The sequence below is a fragment of the Aristolochia californica genome, unplaced genomic scaffold (assembly GCF_029961685.1).
Source record: "Aristolochia californica isolate CCGP_79_NKW_82.1479 unplaced genomic scaffold, dmAriCali1.0.hap1 SCAF_16, whole genome shotgun sequence".
NCBI lineage: Eukaryota > Viridiplantae > Streptophyta > Magnoliopsida > Piperales > Aristolochiaceae > Aristolochia > Aristolochia californica.
The window spans coordinates 3131600-3148292 of record NW_027181837.1 but is presented as its reverse complement, the minus strand read 5'-3'; the positions used below and the strand labels follow the sequence as shown (position 1 = coordinate 3148292).

Sequence of the window (16693 nt, the reverse complement as noted above, 5' to 3'; positions counted from 1 at the left end):
CATACACAAAAGGGTTATGTTTGTTATAATCCCACTCTTCAACGCTTACTTGTGTCCAGGGATGTCACATTTTTTGAAGATTCTCCATACTATTCTAACAATGTTCCTCCACGTTTATCTTCAATACCAGGTGCTCCTCGACCTGTTGTGCCCAGTGCTAAAAAAATTCTTGGCCCCCAAAAACACCGGTTGACACCACACCTGCTGAGTTTACGAGTCCCACTGAGGTAAGTTCATCTTCTCCAATTTTTATTGGCCCAAAAATATGATACTCATCCTATCGCACAAAGAAAAGAACCCAGATCATGCACCATACCCTCTACGTCTCATCCCATATCATATTTTGTGTCTCATCATCGTCTGTCCCCTGCATGTTGTCAATTTTTCTCTTCTATTTCTTTGATATTTGTACCACAGTCCTATCAGGAGGCTCTCAAACGTCTAGGGTGGAAGGCAACAATGGATGAAGAAATGCAGGCACTTTATGAAAATCAGACATGGGCTCTAGTCCCACTTCCATCAGAAAAGAAACACATCGGTTGCAAATGGGTGTTTACAGTGAAACACAATCTGGATGGGTCTGTGGCTCGGATGAGGGCTCGCCTCGTGTCTAAGGGCTATATACAATGTCATGGAATTGATTATGAGGAAACCCTCTCTCCAGGGGCAAAAATGAACTCTAGACGTGTGTTATTATCTCTAGTAGCTAACTCTTCCTAGCAAGTATATCAACTTAAAGTGAAAAATGCCTTTCTAAATGGGGACTTCAAAGAAGAAATTTATATCCAATGACCACCTAGGTATGCGGTTGAGGGGGAGCCAGTATGCCGACTATAAAAAATCTCTGTATGGTCTTAAACAGTCCCCTAGTGGATGGTTTGAGAAATTTAATCAAGCCTTCATACGGGCAGGATTTTACAGATGCTCTAGAGATCACTCAGTTTTTATTAAAAACACACCTAGAGGCAAGGTAATTTTGGCAGTATATGTTGATGACTCCGAGGGCATCCAGGAAACAAAAGAAAAAATATTTGCTGAATTCAAGACAAAGACTCTTGGAATATTCAAATATTTTTTAGGTATTGAAGTATTGCAATCCAGATATGGGATTGTGCTATCCCAAAAAAAGTATGCCCTTGATCTACTAGAGGACACAAGAATGTTGAGATGCCAACCAGCAGACACTCCTATGGACTCAAATACAAAATTATGTGCAGGTACTGGAGAAGATGTGGATATCGAAAAATATCAATGACTAGTGTAAAACTTATTTACATGTGTATAACAAGGCCAGATATATCATATGCAGTAAGTGTGGTGAGTCATTACATACACAAACCATAACTTAGTCATTGGCAAGTACTTGAAAGGATATTATGATATCTTAAAGGATCTACAGGAAGAGGGTTTCTCTATAAAAATCATAGTCACTTCAACCTCGAAGGATTCTCAGAGGCAGATTGGGCCAGATCCCCAAATGACAGGAAATCTACTTCGGGATTTTGTACAATGGTTGGAGGGAATTTGGTTACATGGAGATGCAAGAGGCAAAATGTAGTAGCACATAGGGGTGGCATCGAGCCGAGCCGAGCCCGAACCTGCTTATGTTCGAGCCGAGCTTGATTTAAATATTTCGAGTCGAGCTTCGAGCCGAGCCTCGTCTCGAGTCTAAAATTGTTATCGAGCTCAAGCCCAACGAGTTCGAGCCGAGCTCGAGCCTCAACATACATTTAAAACTTTTCAAAAAATATATATCGAATAAAATGTATATAAAATTATGCATACATTTTACATAAAATTGGGCATAACTTATATATATAATACATGTATAAGATTGGGCATAATCTATATATATATATATAATACTTGTATAAAATTCGGCATGACTTCTACTTAAAATTGGGCATAATCAATATACATAATACCTGCATAAACACTCCATAAACACTCCATAAAATAGTCTATACATTTCATAAACACTTCATGAAATTGTTTATACACTCCATAAAATAGTCTAAACACTCCATACACTGCATAACATTATAAATAAACTTCATACAATAATCAAACACAACAAAATAAAATAAAATATCACTATCAATTTACAATCACCCAAATAAAAACTATAAATCCTTTAAATAAAATCCTATTACTATTACAGACTTACTAGAAAATTACAAGAAATATTTTAAATTTTTCTTAGGACAGTTAAATGGACCTCTTATTGCCTTTTTCTAAGGAAATAAATAAAAATTAATAATTAATATACTATATTATTATACTTATCGATAAATTTTTAATCACATAAAATGGCAAACACAAAATTGCTATGAAAATCGTCTCACGCTCAAAGTATTATATCATCAATTGTCAAATACTTATTCAAAAAATTTCTATATGGTTTTCTAACCCATCTTGGCAAGAAAATCTTACTTAGAAAATTATATGAATTTTTAAAAAGAATTTATAATTAAAAAAATATTTTAAAGTTATGCATACATTTTTATATATAAATGATGGGGGAGGTTAAAAATTGAATTTCAATAATGGATTAAAATTTACCAATATTAATATTTTTTACTCCAATTGTTGTCTAGCTTGTTTTGTAATTTTTGAATCTGGCCATAATTTATTATGGCCCCCTTAGTGCCCCTAGATAAAAATTTATATTCTAAGAAAAACTAAAAATATTTTTCCTATGATACATATTCCCAAAAAAACCTTTAAATAAAATCTTATTGCTATTAGTGACTTATTAGAAAATTACAGGAAATATTTTAAAATTTTCTTAGGAAAGTTAAATGGACCTTTTATTGTCTCTTCTAGGGAAATAAATAAAAATTAATAATCAATCTAATATATTATTATACTTATCGATAAAATTTTAATTAAATACAATATCAAACACAAAATTGCAATGAAAATTGCTTCATGCTAAAAGTATTACAGCATTAACTGTTAAATACTTATTCAAAAAATTTCTATATAGTTTTCTACCCCATCTTGGTACGAAAAATCTTACTTAGAAAATTATATGATTTTTAATAAAAAATTCAATTAGAAAAATGTTTAAAAAAACATGAGACACTAATAGTTTATAGAAAATTATTTCTATAAAATTTATTTTTAATTTTTTCCAGAGGAAAATATTTTTTTTATTTTTTTATTTTATGATCTCGCACATGCGAGATCATCTTCACGCGAGGGATGGGGGAGATTATTTCTCCCTTGTTCTGGTTTTTCGCCGAGATTCCCGCGAGGGAGGGGGGAGATTATTTCTCCCCTGTTATGGTTTTCCGCTGAGACGTCGCGGAGGGAAGGGCGTTACGACGCCGGGGAGGTCCTATCGTCGGGGATGACGGCTACGACGGAGGCGGCGACGACGTAAACTGAGGTGACGGCGAGGAGAGGAAGAAATCGAACGGACGGCCACAGAGGCGGCCGGTGAGCAGCTGCGATGGCAGTAGAGATGGCCGGCAAACAGCTGCGACGGCGGTAGAGTAGGCGACAACAACCGATGGGAGGGGTCGGGGTGACGAGGGGGGAGGAAAAAAATCTTCCCCCCTTGCTCTCGATCCCGCTCCCGCTCACCCGCTCGCTGGCGATCCTATACCGATCCATACCGATTCGACTCACTTCGAGCCGGCTCGCGAGCCGACAAACCGAACCTGGCTTCGGTCGAGCTCGGCTCGTTAAGGTAAACGAGCCAATTTCGGTGCTCGAGCTCTGCTTGAGCTCGATAGATGACGAATCGAACCGAGCCAGTACTGAGCCGGCTCGGTTCGAAGTCACCCCTAGTAGCACGGTCTCGTATAGAAGCAAAATACAGAGCCATGACACATAGGGGTGGCTTCGAACCGAGCCGGTTCGTGAGCCGGCTCGGTTCGATTCATCATTTATTGAGCTCGAGCACCGAAATCGGCTCGTTTACCTTAACGAGCCGAGCTCATCCAAAGCTAGGTTCGGTTCGTCGGCTCACGAGTCGGCTCAAAATGAGTCGGATCGGTATGAATCGACAACGGGATCACAAGCCAGCGAGCGGGGGAGAGGGAGCGGGAGCAAGAGCGAGGGGGGGAAAAAATTTTAGTCCCCCCTCGTCACCGCCGACCCCTCCCATCGGTTGTTGTCGCCGCCTCTACCGCCGTCGTAGCTGTTCGCCGGCGTCTATACCGCCGTCGCAGTTGCTCGCCGGCCGCCTCTGTGGCCGTCCGTTCGATTTCTTCCTCTCCTCGCCGTCGCCGCCACTTCCGTCACCACCGCTTCCGTCGCCGCCGACTCCGTTGTGGCCGTCATTCCCGACGATTGGTCCTCCCCAGCGCCGTAACACCCTCAGTCCGTGTCGTCTCGGCGGAAAACTAGAACAGGGGAGAAATAATCTCCCCCTTCCTCGCGAGAAGATGATCTCGCACATGCGATTTCGCACGTGCAAGATCATAAAATAAAAAATAAAAAAAACTTTTTCCTCTGGAAAAAATTTAAAATAAATTTTATAGAAATAATTTTCTATAAACTATTAGTGTCTCATTTTTTTAAAATATTTTTTTAATTTAAATTTTTTATTAAAAATCATATAATTTTCTAAGTAAGATTTTTCGTACCAAGATGGGGTAGAAAACTGTATAGAAAATTTTTGAATAAGTATTTAACAGTTGATGTTGTAATACTTTTAGCATGAAACAATTTTCATTGCAATTTTGTGTTTGATATTTTATTTAATTAAAAATTTATCGATAAGTATAATAATATATTAGATTGATTATTAATTTTTATTTATTTCCCTAGAAGAGACAATAAAAGGTCCATTTAACTTTCCTAAGAAAATTTTAAAATATTTCCTGTAATTTTCTAATAAGTCACTAATAGTAATAAGATTTTATTTAAAGGTTTTTTTAGGAATATGTATCATAGGAAAAATATTTTTAGTTTTTCCTAGGATATAAATTTTTATCTAGGGGCACTAAGGAGGCCATAATAAATTATGGCCAGATTCAAAAATTACAAAACAAGCTAGACAACAATTGGAGTAAAAAATATTAATATTGGTGCATTTTAATCCATTATTGAAATTCAATCCTGAACCTCCCCTATCATTATATTTTTTAAAAATATATGCATAATTTTATATATAATTTATTCAAAGCCACCCATACGTGCGAGATCATAAACAAGGGAAAAAAAACTCTTTGTCCCTTCCTCATGGCTCTTAAATAAATTGAAAAGATATTTTAGTAGAAATACGTTTCTAGAGACTATTAGTGGTTATTTCAATAAATATTGTAAAGACATTTTTAATAGAAATATAGGGACCATTAGTGCCTCATATTTTTTCAAAATATTTTTCTAATTATAAATTCTTTTTAAAAAATCATATAATTTTCCAAGTAAAATATTCTTGCCAAGATGGGTTAGAAAACCATATAGAAAAATTTTGAATAAGTATTTGACAGTGGATGATATAATACTTTGGGCATGAGGCAATTTTCATAGCAATTTTGTGTTTGACATTTTATGTGATTAAAAATTTATCGATAAGTATAATAATATATTAGGTTAATTATTAATTTTTATTTATTTCCTTAGAAAAGGCAAGAAGAGGTCCATTTAACTTTCATAAGAAAATTTTAAAATATTTCTTGTAATTTTCTAATAAGTCTGTAATAGTAATAGGATTTTATTTAAAGGATTTATAGTTTTTATTTGGGTGATTGTAAATTGATAGTGATATTTTATTTAATTTTGTTGTGTTTGATTATTGTATGGAGTTTATTTATAATGTAACGCTGTGTATGGAGTGTTTTGATTATTTTATGGAATGTATAAACAATATCATGAAGTGTTTATGGAATGTATAGACAATTTTATGGAGTGTTTATGGAGTGTTTATGCAGGTATTATATATATTGATTATGCCCAATTTTAAGTAGAGGTCGTGCCGAATTTTATACAAGTATTATATATATAGATTATGCTAAATTTTAAGTAGAGGTTATGCCCAATCTTATACACATATTATATATATAAGTTATGCCCAATTTTATGTAGAGGTCATACCCAATTTTATGTAAAATGTATGCATAATTTTATATACATTTTATTCGAATATATTTTTTGGAAAGTTTTAAATGTATGTTGAGGCTCGAGCTCAGCTCAAACTCATTGGGCTCGAGCTCGATAACAATTTTAGGCTCGAGACGAGGCTCGGCTCGAAGCTCGGCTCGAAATATTTAAATCAAACTCGACTCGAACATAAGCAGGTTCGGGCTCGGCTCGGCTCGATGCAAGCTCGACACACACTGTTAGCGAACTCCTATAGATGAAATCTCTTCTCACTAAATTGGGATTGTACAAAAAATATTCGATGACCTATATTGTGATAATCAAACAGCAATACATATTACGTTGAATCCAGTCTTCCATGAAAGAACAAAGCATATTGAAGTGGACTGCCATTTTATACGAGAAAAGTTCCAAGTGGGTCTTTTATCTCTAAAGCATATATCATCACAAAACCAAGTTGTAGATATTCTCACCAAACCGATCACTCACAAGAATATGTCTACCATCTGCAGTAAGCTAGGCATCTATGATGTTTTCTCACCACCAACTTGAGGGGGAGTTTTATAATGTGGGACCCACCATAGTGCACGAGCTGGTGGGATCCACCATGAGGATGTGGGATGCCAAGAAAAGTTCTCACCCAAGCTAGCACAAGTTAAGAAAATAAGAAGCACAAGCTGAAATGATTAGAAAACTTAAAGATCAAATGGGACCCACAAAGATACCACGAGCTAAAATCTTATCAATATGAGGTGGACGATTATGTGAGACCCACAAAGATAAGGTCACGAGTTGGCCTCCTCCCTTATGTCCACGTTCTTAAAGAAGAGTTATAGTTCAGCTTATATTAGAACTCTATTAGATTGTGTTATTTTTTCATCATAGACTTATCTTAGAGAGTAGAGTTAGAAGGTAATTAAGAGATTTAAAGGTTAATTGTATAAGGACTCTATCACTTCCTCTACTATAAATAGAGGTGTTGTAATTCGGAATTAATCAAGTTCTACTATTCTCTCTTGAGTAAATCTCTATCTCTTTGCTTGGCACATACATTGTTCATCTTCTCTTCTTCTCTCTACTCGAGAGCCTTTTTCCCCTTTTCTCTTTTTTCTTTCTCTCTTCCCTTGCTTGGAATATTGGAAAAGGGATCCTAAATTCAACAATAAACTTCGAGATAGAGTAATGGGGGAGAGGAACTAAGCCTAGGTGGCTTATATTAAACAACTTTTTGCTACAATTCAAAATTTAGTAAAATTTGGTAATAGTTCTTAAGCAAATAAATGAATTTATACTATTCAGGATAATATCACGTCCTTTCTAGGAATCTCGCCTTGGATTTGTTTGAATTCTGCATCCAATCCGTTTAAGAAAATGTGTACATGCAATCTTGCAACGAATTCTCTATAGGCAATAACATCATTAGGATCTTTCATTATAATCCTATCATGATGATCAAGTTCTTGGAAATTTTCTACAAGATCACCATAATATGTTGATAGAGGGTAACCAGTATATTTGGTGGAGAAAACTCTCTCATTCAATGAAAAAAGTTATGATTTATTTGACCCATCGTAGAAAGTTTTGGCCAAAGAATTCCAGATTTCACATGCAGTGCGTAGTCGAATATAGTACTTCATAATATCTGGCGACAAAGAGGTTAGCAACTACCCCTTACATTTTGATTTTCAGAATACCACTTTGCATAGGAAGTATCAGTTTCTTGTGGGAGTGGTATTTTTGTCATAATATATTCAAGTTTCTCACGTCCTCCAATTTGCATCTCCATGATCTGGGACTATATATCATAGTTTACTTACATAAGAACGAGGTTTCGGATTAAATATGAACAATCTAGAGTTGATTCCTTCAATGTAATACAAAAAGATGTAGGGTGACAAAAAACAGCAAGAGCGAGGTAAAAACAAACTATAACAGTCAGTTGGATTTTCTCATAAGCAACACCGCCGCCCCAAATCATGGCACCAAGACGGCCATTGCCAAATGAGGCCGCATCTGTCCAAAGCTTCGCTTGTCCCGCAAACCGAAGCATCAGAGGCTCTTCCTCGCTCAGCCAAGGAATTTTGATTGCCAACGAAATCTTTCGTCCTTGCTAGGGGTGGCTTCGAACCGAGCTGGTTTGCGAGCCGGCTCGGTTGGGTTCGGTATCGATTCGGTTCGATTCGTTATTTAACGAGCTCGAGCACCAAAATCGGCTCGTTTACCTTAACGAGCCGAGCTTGACTGAAGCTAGGTTCGGTTCGTCGGTTCGCGAGCCGGCTCGAAATGAGTCGGATCGGTATGACTCGGTTACGGGTCGCGAGCGAGTGGGGGAGCGGGAGAGGGAGCGAAAGCGAGGGGGGGGGGAAATTTTTCCTCCCACCTCGTCACCGCCGATCCCTCCCATCGGTTGTTGTCGCCGCCTCTACCACCGTCGTAGTTGTTCGCCGGCGTCTATACCGCCGTCGCAGCTGCTCGCCGGCCGCCTTTGTGGCCGTCCGTTCGATTTTTTCCTCTCCTCGCAGTCGCCTCTGTTTCCGTCGCCGCCGACTCCGTCGTGGCCGTCATCCTCGACGATAGGTCCTCCCCGGTGCCGTAACCCCCTTCCCTCCGCGTCTCGGCGGAAAACCAGAACATGGGAGAAATAATCTCCCCCTTCCCATTCGAGAAGATGATCTCGCACGTACGATTTCACACGTGCGAGATCATAAAATAAAAAATAAATAAAAAACTTTTTCCTCTGGAAAAAATTAAAAATAAATTTTATAGAAATAATTTTCTATAAACTATTAGTGTCTCATGTTTGTTTTTCTAATTGAAATTTTTTATTAAAAATCATATAATTTTCTAAGTAAGATTTTTCGTACCAAGATGGGGTAAAAAATTGTATAGAAAATTTTTGAATAAGTATTTAACAGTTGATGCTGTAATACTTTTGGCATTAAGCAATTTTCATTGCAATTTTGTTTTTGATATTTTATTTAATTCAAAGTTTATCGATAAGTATAATAATATATTAGATTGATTATTAATTTTTATTTATTTCCCTAGAAGAGACAATAAAAGGTCCATTTAACTTTCCTAAGAAAATTTTAAAATATTTCTTTTAATTTTCTAATAAGTCACTAATAGTAATAAGATTTTATTTAAAGGTTTTTTTGGGAATATGTATCATAGGAAAAATATTTTTAGTTTTTCCTAGAATATAAATTTTTATCTAAGGGCACTAAGGACGCCATGATAAATTATGGCCAGATTCAAAAATTACAAAACAAGCTAGACAACAATTGGAGTAAAAAATATTAATATTGGTGCATTTTAATCCATTATTGAAATTCAATCCTGAACCGCCCCTATCATTATATTTTTTTAAAATGTATGCATAATTTTATATATAATTTATTCAAAGCCACCCCTACATGTGAGATCATAAACAGGGAAAAAAAAAACTCTTTGTCCTTTCCTCATGACTCTTAAATAAATTGAAAAGATATTTTAGTAGAAATACGTTTCTAGAGACTATGATTATGCCCAATTTTAAGTAGAGGTTATGCCAAATTTTATACAAGTATTATATATATTATGCTAACTTTTAAGTAGAGGTTATGCCCAATTTTATGTAAATGTCATGCCCAATTTTACATAAAATATATGTATAATTTTATATACATTTTATTCGATCTATATTTTTTGAAAAGTTTTAAATGTATGTTGAGGCTCGAAGCTCGGCTCGAACTCGTTGGGCTCGAACTTGATAACAATTTTAGGCTCGAGACGAGGCTCGGCTCGAAGCTTGGCTCGAAATATTTAAATCAAGTTCGACTCAAACATAAGCAGGTTCGGGCTCGGCTCGGCTCGGCTCGATGCCACCCATAATGGAGTGTTCCTAGTGCTTCTAATGAATGCTCTATGAAATATCCAGAAGCAAAACATGGCAAAAAGAGGGCCTTCTATGTGTAGCCACAGCTGACAAAAGCATGGGGCCAACATCACTTCTCGGCGAGGCAGAGCGTGATGGTTTGTTGGTTGTGTCAGATTACCCGGTCGAGAAATAAGAAAGTATTTAAGCGAATCAGAAAGATTGTTTTGGAGTTAATTAATCGTGGTTGATGAGTAATTGCTGATCCGTCGGAAAAAAACTTGTAGGAGTTTTCGCATTTCATACACGAGCAGTTTTCCGTTTTATTCCATTTCATCTTTCTTAATCCCTCATGACTACAATAATTTTATCCAGGTACAGATTTAATCAAACATCATGTGAGAAGCAGAATTTCGTGAAAGCCCTACTTTCATGGTCGACATTCCGTTGGAAACTTGAGAATATGGGAATTAAACTCTCATAGTCCATCAGAGAGAAGCTGCTCAGTAAGGCGCGACAAAGCATCGAACGACGACCCTCCTGCATCCACTGCTGCGCGACTCGCCGCCCTCATTTCTATGGCTTTATCTCTTGCTTTCTTCCCTTCCTCGGTGTTCCCCATCAAAGACCTCACGCCCCTTTCTACTTCAGATGCGCCAACCAACGACTGCCCTCTGTAGTTCATCTCCAGCTCCACAGCCACCCCAATCTCACTCACCAGCTTGAACCCATTTAGCCTCTGCTCTGCGCGGAGTGGCCAGGGGAGTATCGGCACTCCAAACCACATGCTTTCCAAGGTCGAGTTCCACCCGCAGTGGGAAACGAACCCGCCGATCGCCTCGTGGGATAGAATATCCGTCTGCGGCGCCCATCGCGGCCATACGAAGCCACGCTCCTTCGTTCGGTCAAGGAACCCCTCCGGCAGGACCTCATCCAAGTCGGCGTTGGTGGGAGGGGAGAACACATTTTGGTTGCGCCGGGTCCGAATCGACCACAGGAATCGGTGTCCCGAATTTTCGAGTCCGAGGGCTAGTTCCTTCACCTGCGGCTCTGGGAGGGCACCCATGCTTCCAAAGCAGAGGAAGACGACCGACCGGGGAGGCTGATTATCCAGCCATGTGATGCAGGGATGTGATGGATCTTTCTCTTCTAGGACAAGAACCGGACCCACTGGGAAGACCGGCGGGGTGGGATAGTCGGGTAAACTCCGACCTTCAGCGATAGCTTCGAGCGCCGCTGGCTCTAGTTCCCGGAAGGTGTTGACTATTAAGCCTTTCATGTATCTAAACCTCCGACTTGATTCCACGAACCACAAATATCTCTTGCTTTTCTTTTTCAACAACGGCGCCGGCATGACGAGCGGCGGCAACGGCCCAAGCCCGGGGATCTCTACGTCCTCTTCCAAGTCCTCGAACTCGGATTCGACTTTAATATCCAGGGTTGGGAGATACAGCATGAGAGAAAGCAAGGAGGCTCCGGAGGTGAAGAAGAGGTAGGTGGGAATGCCCAGCTGGTTGCCCACCTCTTGAACGGTAGTAGCAAAAAAATCCACCACGAGAGCTACCACTCGGATGGACGACTGCAGACCGAGGATGGAAGTCTTCACATCGGAAGTGTGGCTGTCGATGTAGCTCAAGATGAAATCATCTAAAGAAGGATCGTCCGGCGGATCGACTGGCTTTAGTTCCAGGAAGTTGATATCGAGGCCGGAGGAGGCTACGGACTCGAAATAGGAATCGGGAACTATGGGAAGGTCAGGAAAGGGAGGGGCCATAGTTAGGACGGTGATGGAGAAGTGGTTGTGCTTGTTAATGAGCTTTGCAAACTCGACGGTCGATACCAGGTGGCCTCTTCCCGGCACCGGGAGAACTACCAAACCCTCCTTCATGCTCATCCTCCTCTACTTTCTTACCCTTCGCTTTCTCGATTCTGGATTTTTGCGGATGGCTCCGCGATTTAGATGACGATCAGACACCAATTCGCTCGTGCTGCCGCCGCCTCTTCTGCTTTTCTTACTTGTTTAAGTAACCATGTCGGGATAATTTTTAAAATAAAATAAAATACCTATCTTTAAATTCACTGGTCATTCTTCCCACTTGTTTTCTATTTTCCACAGAAAAGTATCTTCTCCAATTGCTGTTTTTCTTTTGCCATGTCTTGGTTCGTTGACCGTTTTGACCTGGTCAAATATAGATATTTTGATGAATAAATTTTAAAAAAATAGATATTTGATTTTTATATTTAATATATTTTATTTATTAACTAATATTAATTTAATTTTCTAAAAGTCAGATATATCAAAATATTTTATTTAATAAATAATTTATCTGCACTTTACACCACACTTTACATTGTTCACACTAACATAAATAAATACTTTACACTGCACTTTCCATTGTGCATACTAACTCAAACAAATACTTTACTTTCCCTCTCACTTTCCCTAGGGAAAGAACTTCACTTTCCCTCCCACTTTCCCCTTGAACTTACATTGTGCACTAACCCCCCTAAAGTGAAAATTAATCACCTATGTTATTCACTTCCACTCGCTCCTAATGTTTACTACCCTCTGATTTCACTTTCAGTTCTCTCTCTCAACACTTTTTTTGCGTCCCTCTTGACCGACCCTCTCTGCATCCCTTTGAACACTCTCTTTCTCTTTATGCTCCTCTCGTCCCTCTCGACCGACCCTCTCTGCATCCCTTTGAACACTCTCTTTCTCTTTATGCTCCTCTCGTCGACGGCTGGTAGGTAATCGTGGTGCTTCTTAGTCCCCATTCCTCCTCTTCTTCACTGCATTGTGTTTGCTTCCTCCTGTTTTTACCCTCTTATGTTATTTCCATGCTTGATTTGGGTGCTTTCACTGTAATGCCTTTGTTGTTTCCTTTGTTATTTTCATCTTGTATCTTTCACTGCTTGGGAGGTAATCGCGGCGCTTCTTAGTTCCTATCCCATTCTTCCTCTTCCTCCCTCGATTTCGTCTTCTCCCTCCTTTTCTGACAATCATGTGTTATTTCTATGCTTGATTTAGGCGCTTAATAGTCTTTGCAATGTCTTTTTCCATTCTTGTTGTTTTCTCTTTAAAATAAGGGGAATTGATGGTGCAATTTTCATGTGTTATTAACTATTATATTATGTTCTAGTATAGTTTAATAAGACATATCATACATATATTAACTTAATCACTTTAATAAATTAAATGATAATATATATTAACTTAATCACTTTAATATTCATGACTTTTAATATTATATCAAAATACTAATTTAAGAAAGATAATTTTTATATTATTATTTTTAATTTAATTAGATTAATATTTTTTTAAATTTTTTTTTATTTATTAATTTAAAAATTAAATAAAACTATCGTTAAATCTATAAGAGTATTTTATTAATAAAGTCATTCGCCACTTTCTACAAGATTTTCCATTGCAAACACAAATATAAGAAATTATTTTACACTTGAAAGTTGCACTTTCACTGATTCAGTCACATTCAGTTTCCACTGGTTTCGTTTTGAAAGATCACTGAGCCCCCTCAATGTCCAAGTGCGAGAAAGTGTTCAGTGAGGCGTGTCATCGCTTCCAACGACGATCCCCCGGCATCCACTGCCGCCCGACTCGCCGTTCTCACTTCCATTGCCTTGTTTCTTGCCCTCTTCCCTTTCTCACTCTCCCCCATCAAACACCTCACGCCCCTCTCTACCTCCGCCGCTCCGACCAACGCCTCCCCCCTGTAGTTCATCTCCACCTCCTCAGCCACCCCAATGTCTCTCACTAGCACCAACCTATTTAGCCTCTGCTCTGCTGCGAGTGGCCAGGCTAGTATGGGCACCCCAAACCACAGGCTTTCCAAGGTCGAATTCCACCCGCAGTGGGAGACGAACCCGCCGATCGCCTCGTGGGATAGAATGGCCGTTTGCTGGACCCATCGCGGCCACACGAGGCCACGTCCCTTGGTGCGGTCAATGAACCCCTCCGGCAGGACCTCGTCCAGGTTGGCGTCTGTAAGAGGGGTGTAATTGGGGGAACGGCGGGTCCGGATCGACCACAGGAATCGGTATCCTGACCTTTCGAGTCCGAGGGCTACTTCCTTCACCTGCGGCTCCGGCAAGGCACCCCTGCTTCCGAAGCAGAGAAAGACGACCGACCGGGGAGGTTGAGTATCCAGCCAATTGATGCAGGGATGGGATGGATCCTGATCTTCTAGGGCAAGGATCGGACCCACCGGGAACACTGGCGGGGTCGGATAATCCGGTAAACACTGGCCTTCATCAATTGCTTTTAGCGTCGCCGGCTCCAGCTCCTGGAAGGTGTTGACTATGATGCCTTTCATGTATCTGAACCGCCGACCGTGTTCCACGAACCACTTGCATCCTTCGCTTTTTCTGTTCATCAGCGGCGTCGGCATGACGAGCGGTGGCAAAGAACCAAGCCCGGGGATGTCTAAGTTCTCCTCCAAATCCTCGAAATCGGCTTCAATTTTCTTATCCAGGGTGGGGAGATACAGCATGAGAGAAAGCATCGCCGCACCAGATGTGAAGAAAAGGTAGGTGGGAATACCCAGCTCGTCGCCCACCTCTGCGATGGTAGTAGCAAAGAGGTCCACCACGAGAGCCACAACTCGGATAGACGACTGCAGGCGGAGAATGGAATCCTTAACGTGGGTGGCGTGCCCGGCGATGTAGAGCGAGATGAAGGCCTCGACGGAAGGTTCATTCGGCGGGTCGACCGGTGGGAGATCAAGGAAGTTGATATCGAGGCCGGAGGAGGCAACAGACTCGTAGAAGGTAGCGGGGAGGGTGAGAATGCCTGGAACTGGCGGAGCCATAGTGAGGATGGTAATGGAGAAGTGGTTGTGCTGGTTAATCTGCTTTGCAAATTCGACGGTTGATATGAGGTGGCCTCGTCCCGGCACCGGTAGAATAACCAGACCAACTTTCATCCTTCGTCTTCCTTAACGGGTTTTCCCCTGTTCTTTTCAGGCTTCTGGGTTCTTGCTCCGGGGTGGAGATGAAACCAGATAAGAGGCGAGAGAAGAAGAGCAAAAGTAATCGCCCAGACACTTCCTGCGTTTGTTGTTCGGTAGACCTAACTCTTAAGACCAGCTGTGTTTTAGTTTTTTCGTTTTGTTTGGAGCCCTTGCGGGACCTCCATTAATTGTATTAATCGCCCGCCCAGACACTTCTGCGTTTGTTGTTTTGTTTCATTTTTATAATCCATTAATTGGATTTTGTTTGATTTTGTTTGATTTTGTATTCTAAAGATTCCCTTCTTTGAAACATCAGCAATAACAACCACAGCAACAAAAAAAGATTCGTTCGGAATACTTAAATAGAGAATAGCAGGATAGAATCTCAATTACAACTATTGGATAGATGACTCATTGGGATAAATGGATCATGAGTTAAAAAAAGATTGAAAAGAGCTCATTGGAACCATTCACATACCATCAACAATTTGTTTGATAAAAAAAAAAATTAAAAAAATATTCTTCAAAAAAAATGAAAGTAATGGATTCACAATATTAAGTATAAGAAAGACCAATGCATTTTTTTGCAGTTAATTCCATATTCTTTCTAGTTAGTTTCATTTCCGGGGAGTACATAATATGCCAAAAGCAATTACATGTGCATTCAAGATCATTAAAAGAGAAAAAAAATAAAAATGACAAACTCATATTTCTCGGTCCTAATCCTGCAATTGTGTTTACATATGTGTAACTTTGTTGGTAAATCCAACTATAAACCCATGAAATACAAAATAGAGCCTCGTAAACTACACACTAAGCATCTCGGGGACAATGAAATTCCTTTCAAAATCAAGCCTCTTACTTTTTAGATAGAATAGGTAGGAAACTTCAATTTTCAAAAACCTAACTATTTTTTGTTGATTTTCAGGACTCCATGAATTTAGCTCATGGAGAAAAAGGTGAAAAAACCAAAGGAAGAAGATATTATGGACTTGATGTCCTAACTCTCCCCCTGAAGCTCTATTTATAGAGTAATGAAACTATTATATTACAATAATACCCCTGAACTTAGGGTTTAGAGTTTATGGTTTCAACCCTAGAACTTTAACCTAATTTCATCAATGTCATCTCTATGAGATGATTCTTTATTTACCATCATTCCATAGTTGTATGTGGGCCTATGGGCCTTCTCCTTGATTTGTAGGCCTTGAGCATGTCTTCTATATCCCTTGGATGCATGGGTCTTCCTTGGTCTTATGAATTTGGGCCCATCTTCCAATACACTTGGATATGTAGGTTTCCTTGAGTCAAATAGTAGACCAATATATCTGAGTCGCTGCAAAAATATGTATATGTTTTGGTTTAAACACGTATACTGAGGTAAAAAATAAGTGGCCTGAGTCAAACTGATCCAGACCCGAGTTGACTCGGTTCGAGTTGGTCTGGGTTGACCCGGCATAACATAAGGGAGCAACCTCGGGTCGATAGCTTGGCTGGTTTGTTGGGAATGCGGTCGGTCCAGGTTGGGTTGGAACAGGCTCGGGCCCGAGCTTTAATAAGTTTCCTAACTTAGGAAACATGAAATCGACAACTGTCTTCTTCCGATTCAGCCGAGAAAGTTTTGGCTTCCAGTCAGAGGAGAAAGATATGGTTCTTTATAAACCAAGAGAGTGTCTTAGGACAACATCTTTCCAGATAGCAAGTTTCTGAAATGGTAGGAGTAGCAACGAATATTTCGGCAAACTGGTGCTACTCGGTTTCAAGTTGCAGCAAAACAATCCAGAAAGAAATCTTGAAGACGGAAATGGAA

The 16693-nt window shown here is 39.5% G+C and overlaps 2 protein-coding genes across 2 annotated transcripts; both read right to left on the bottom strand.

The window, feature by feature from the left end:
• Positions 1-10211: 10211 nt before the first annotated feature.
• On the bottom strand, positions 10212-11896 carry LOC137953648 (malvidin galactosylase UGT88C3-like). Its single transcript, XM_068801105.1, has one exon. It carries the CDS (start codon positions 11805-11807, stop codon positions 10392-10394), a length of 1416 nt encoding a protein of 471 aa, XP_068657206.1. The 5' UTR covers positions 11808-11896; the 3' UTR covers positions 10212-10391.
• A 1452-nt stretch (positions 11897-13348) lies between these two features.
• Positions 13349-15023, bottom strand: LOC137953353 (malvidin galactosylase UGT88C3-like). Its single transcript, XM_068800718.1, has one exon. The coding sequence runs from the start codon at positions 14854-14856 to the stop codon at positions 13450-13452; it is 1407 nt and encodes a 468-aa protein (XP_068656819.1). The 5' UTR covers positions 14857-15023; the 3' UTR covers positions 13349-13449.
• Between the last annotated feature and the right edge of the window lie 1670 nt (positions 15024-16693).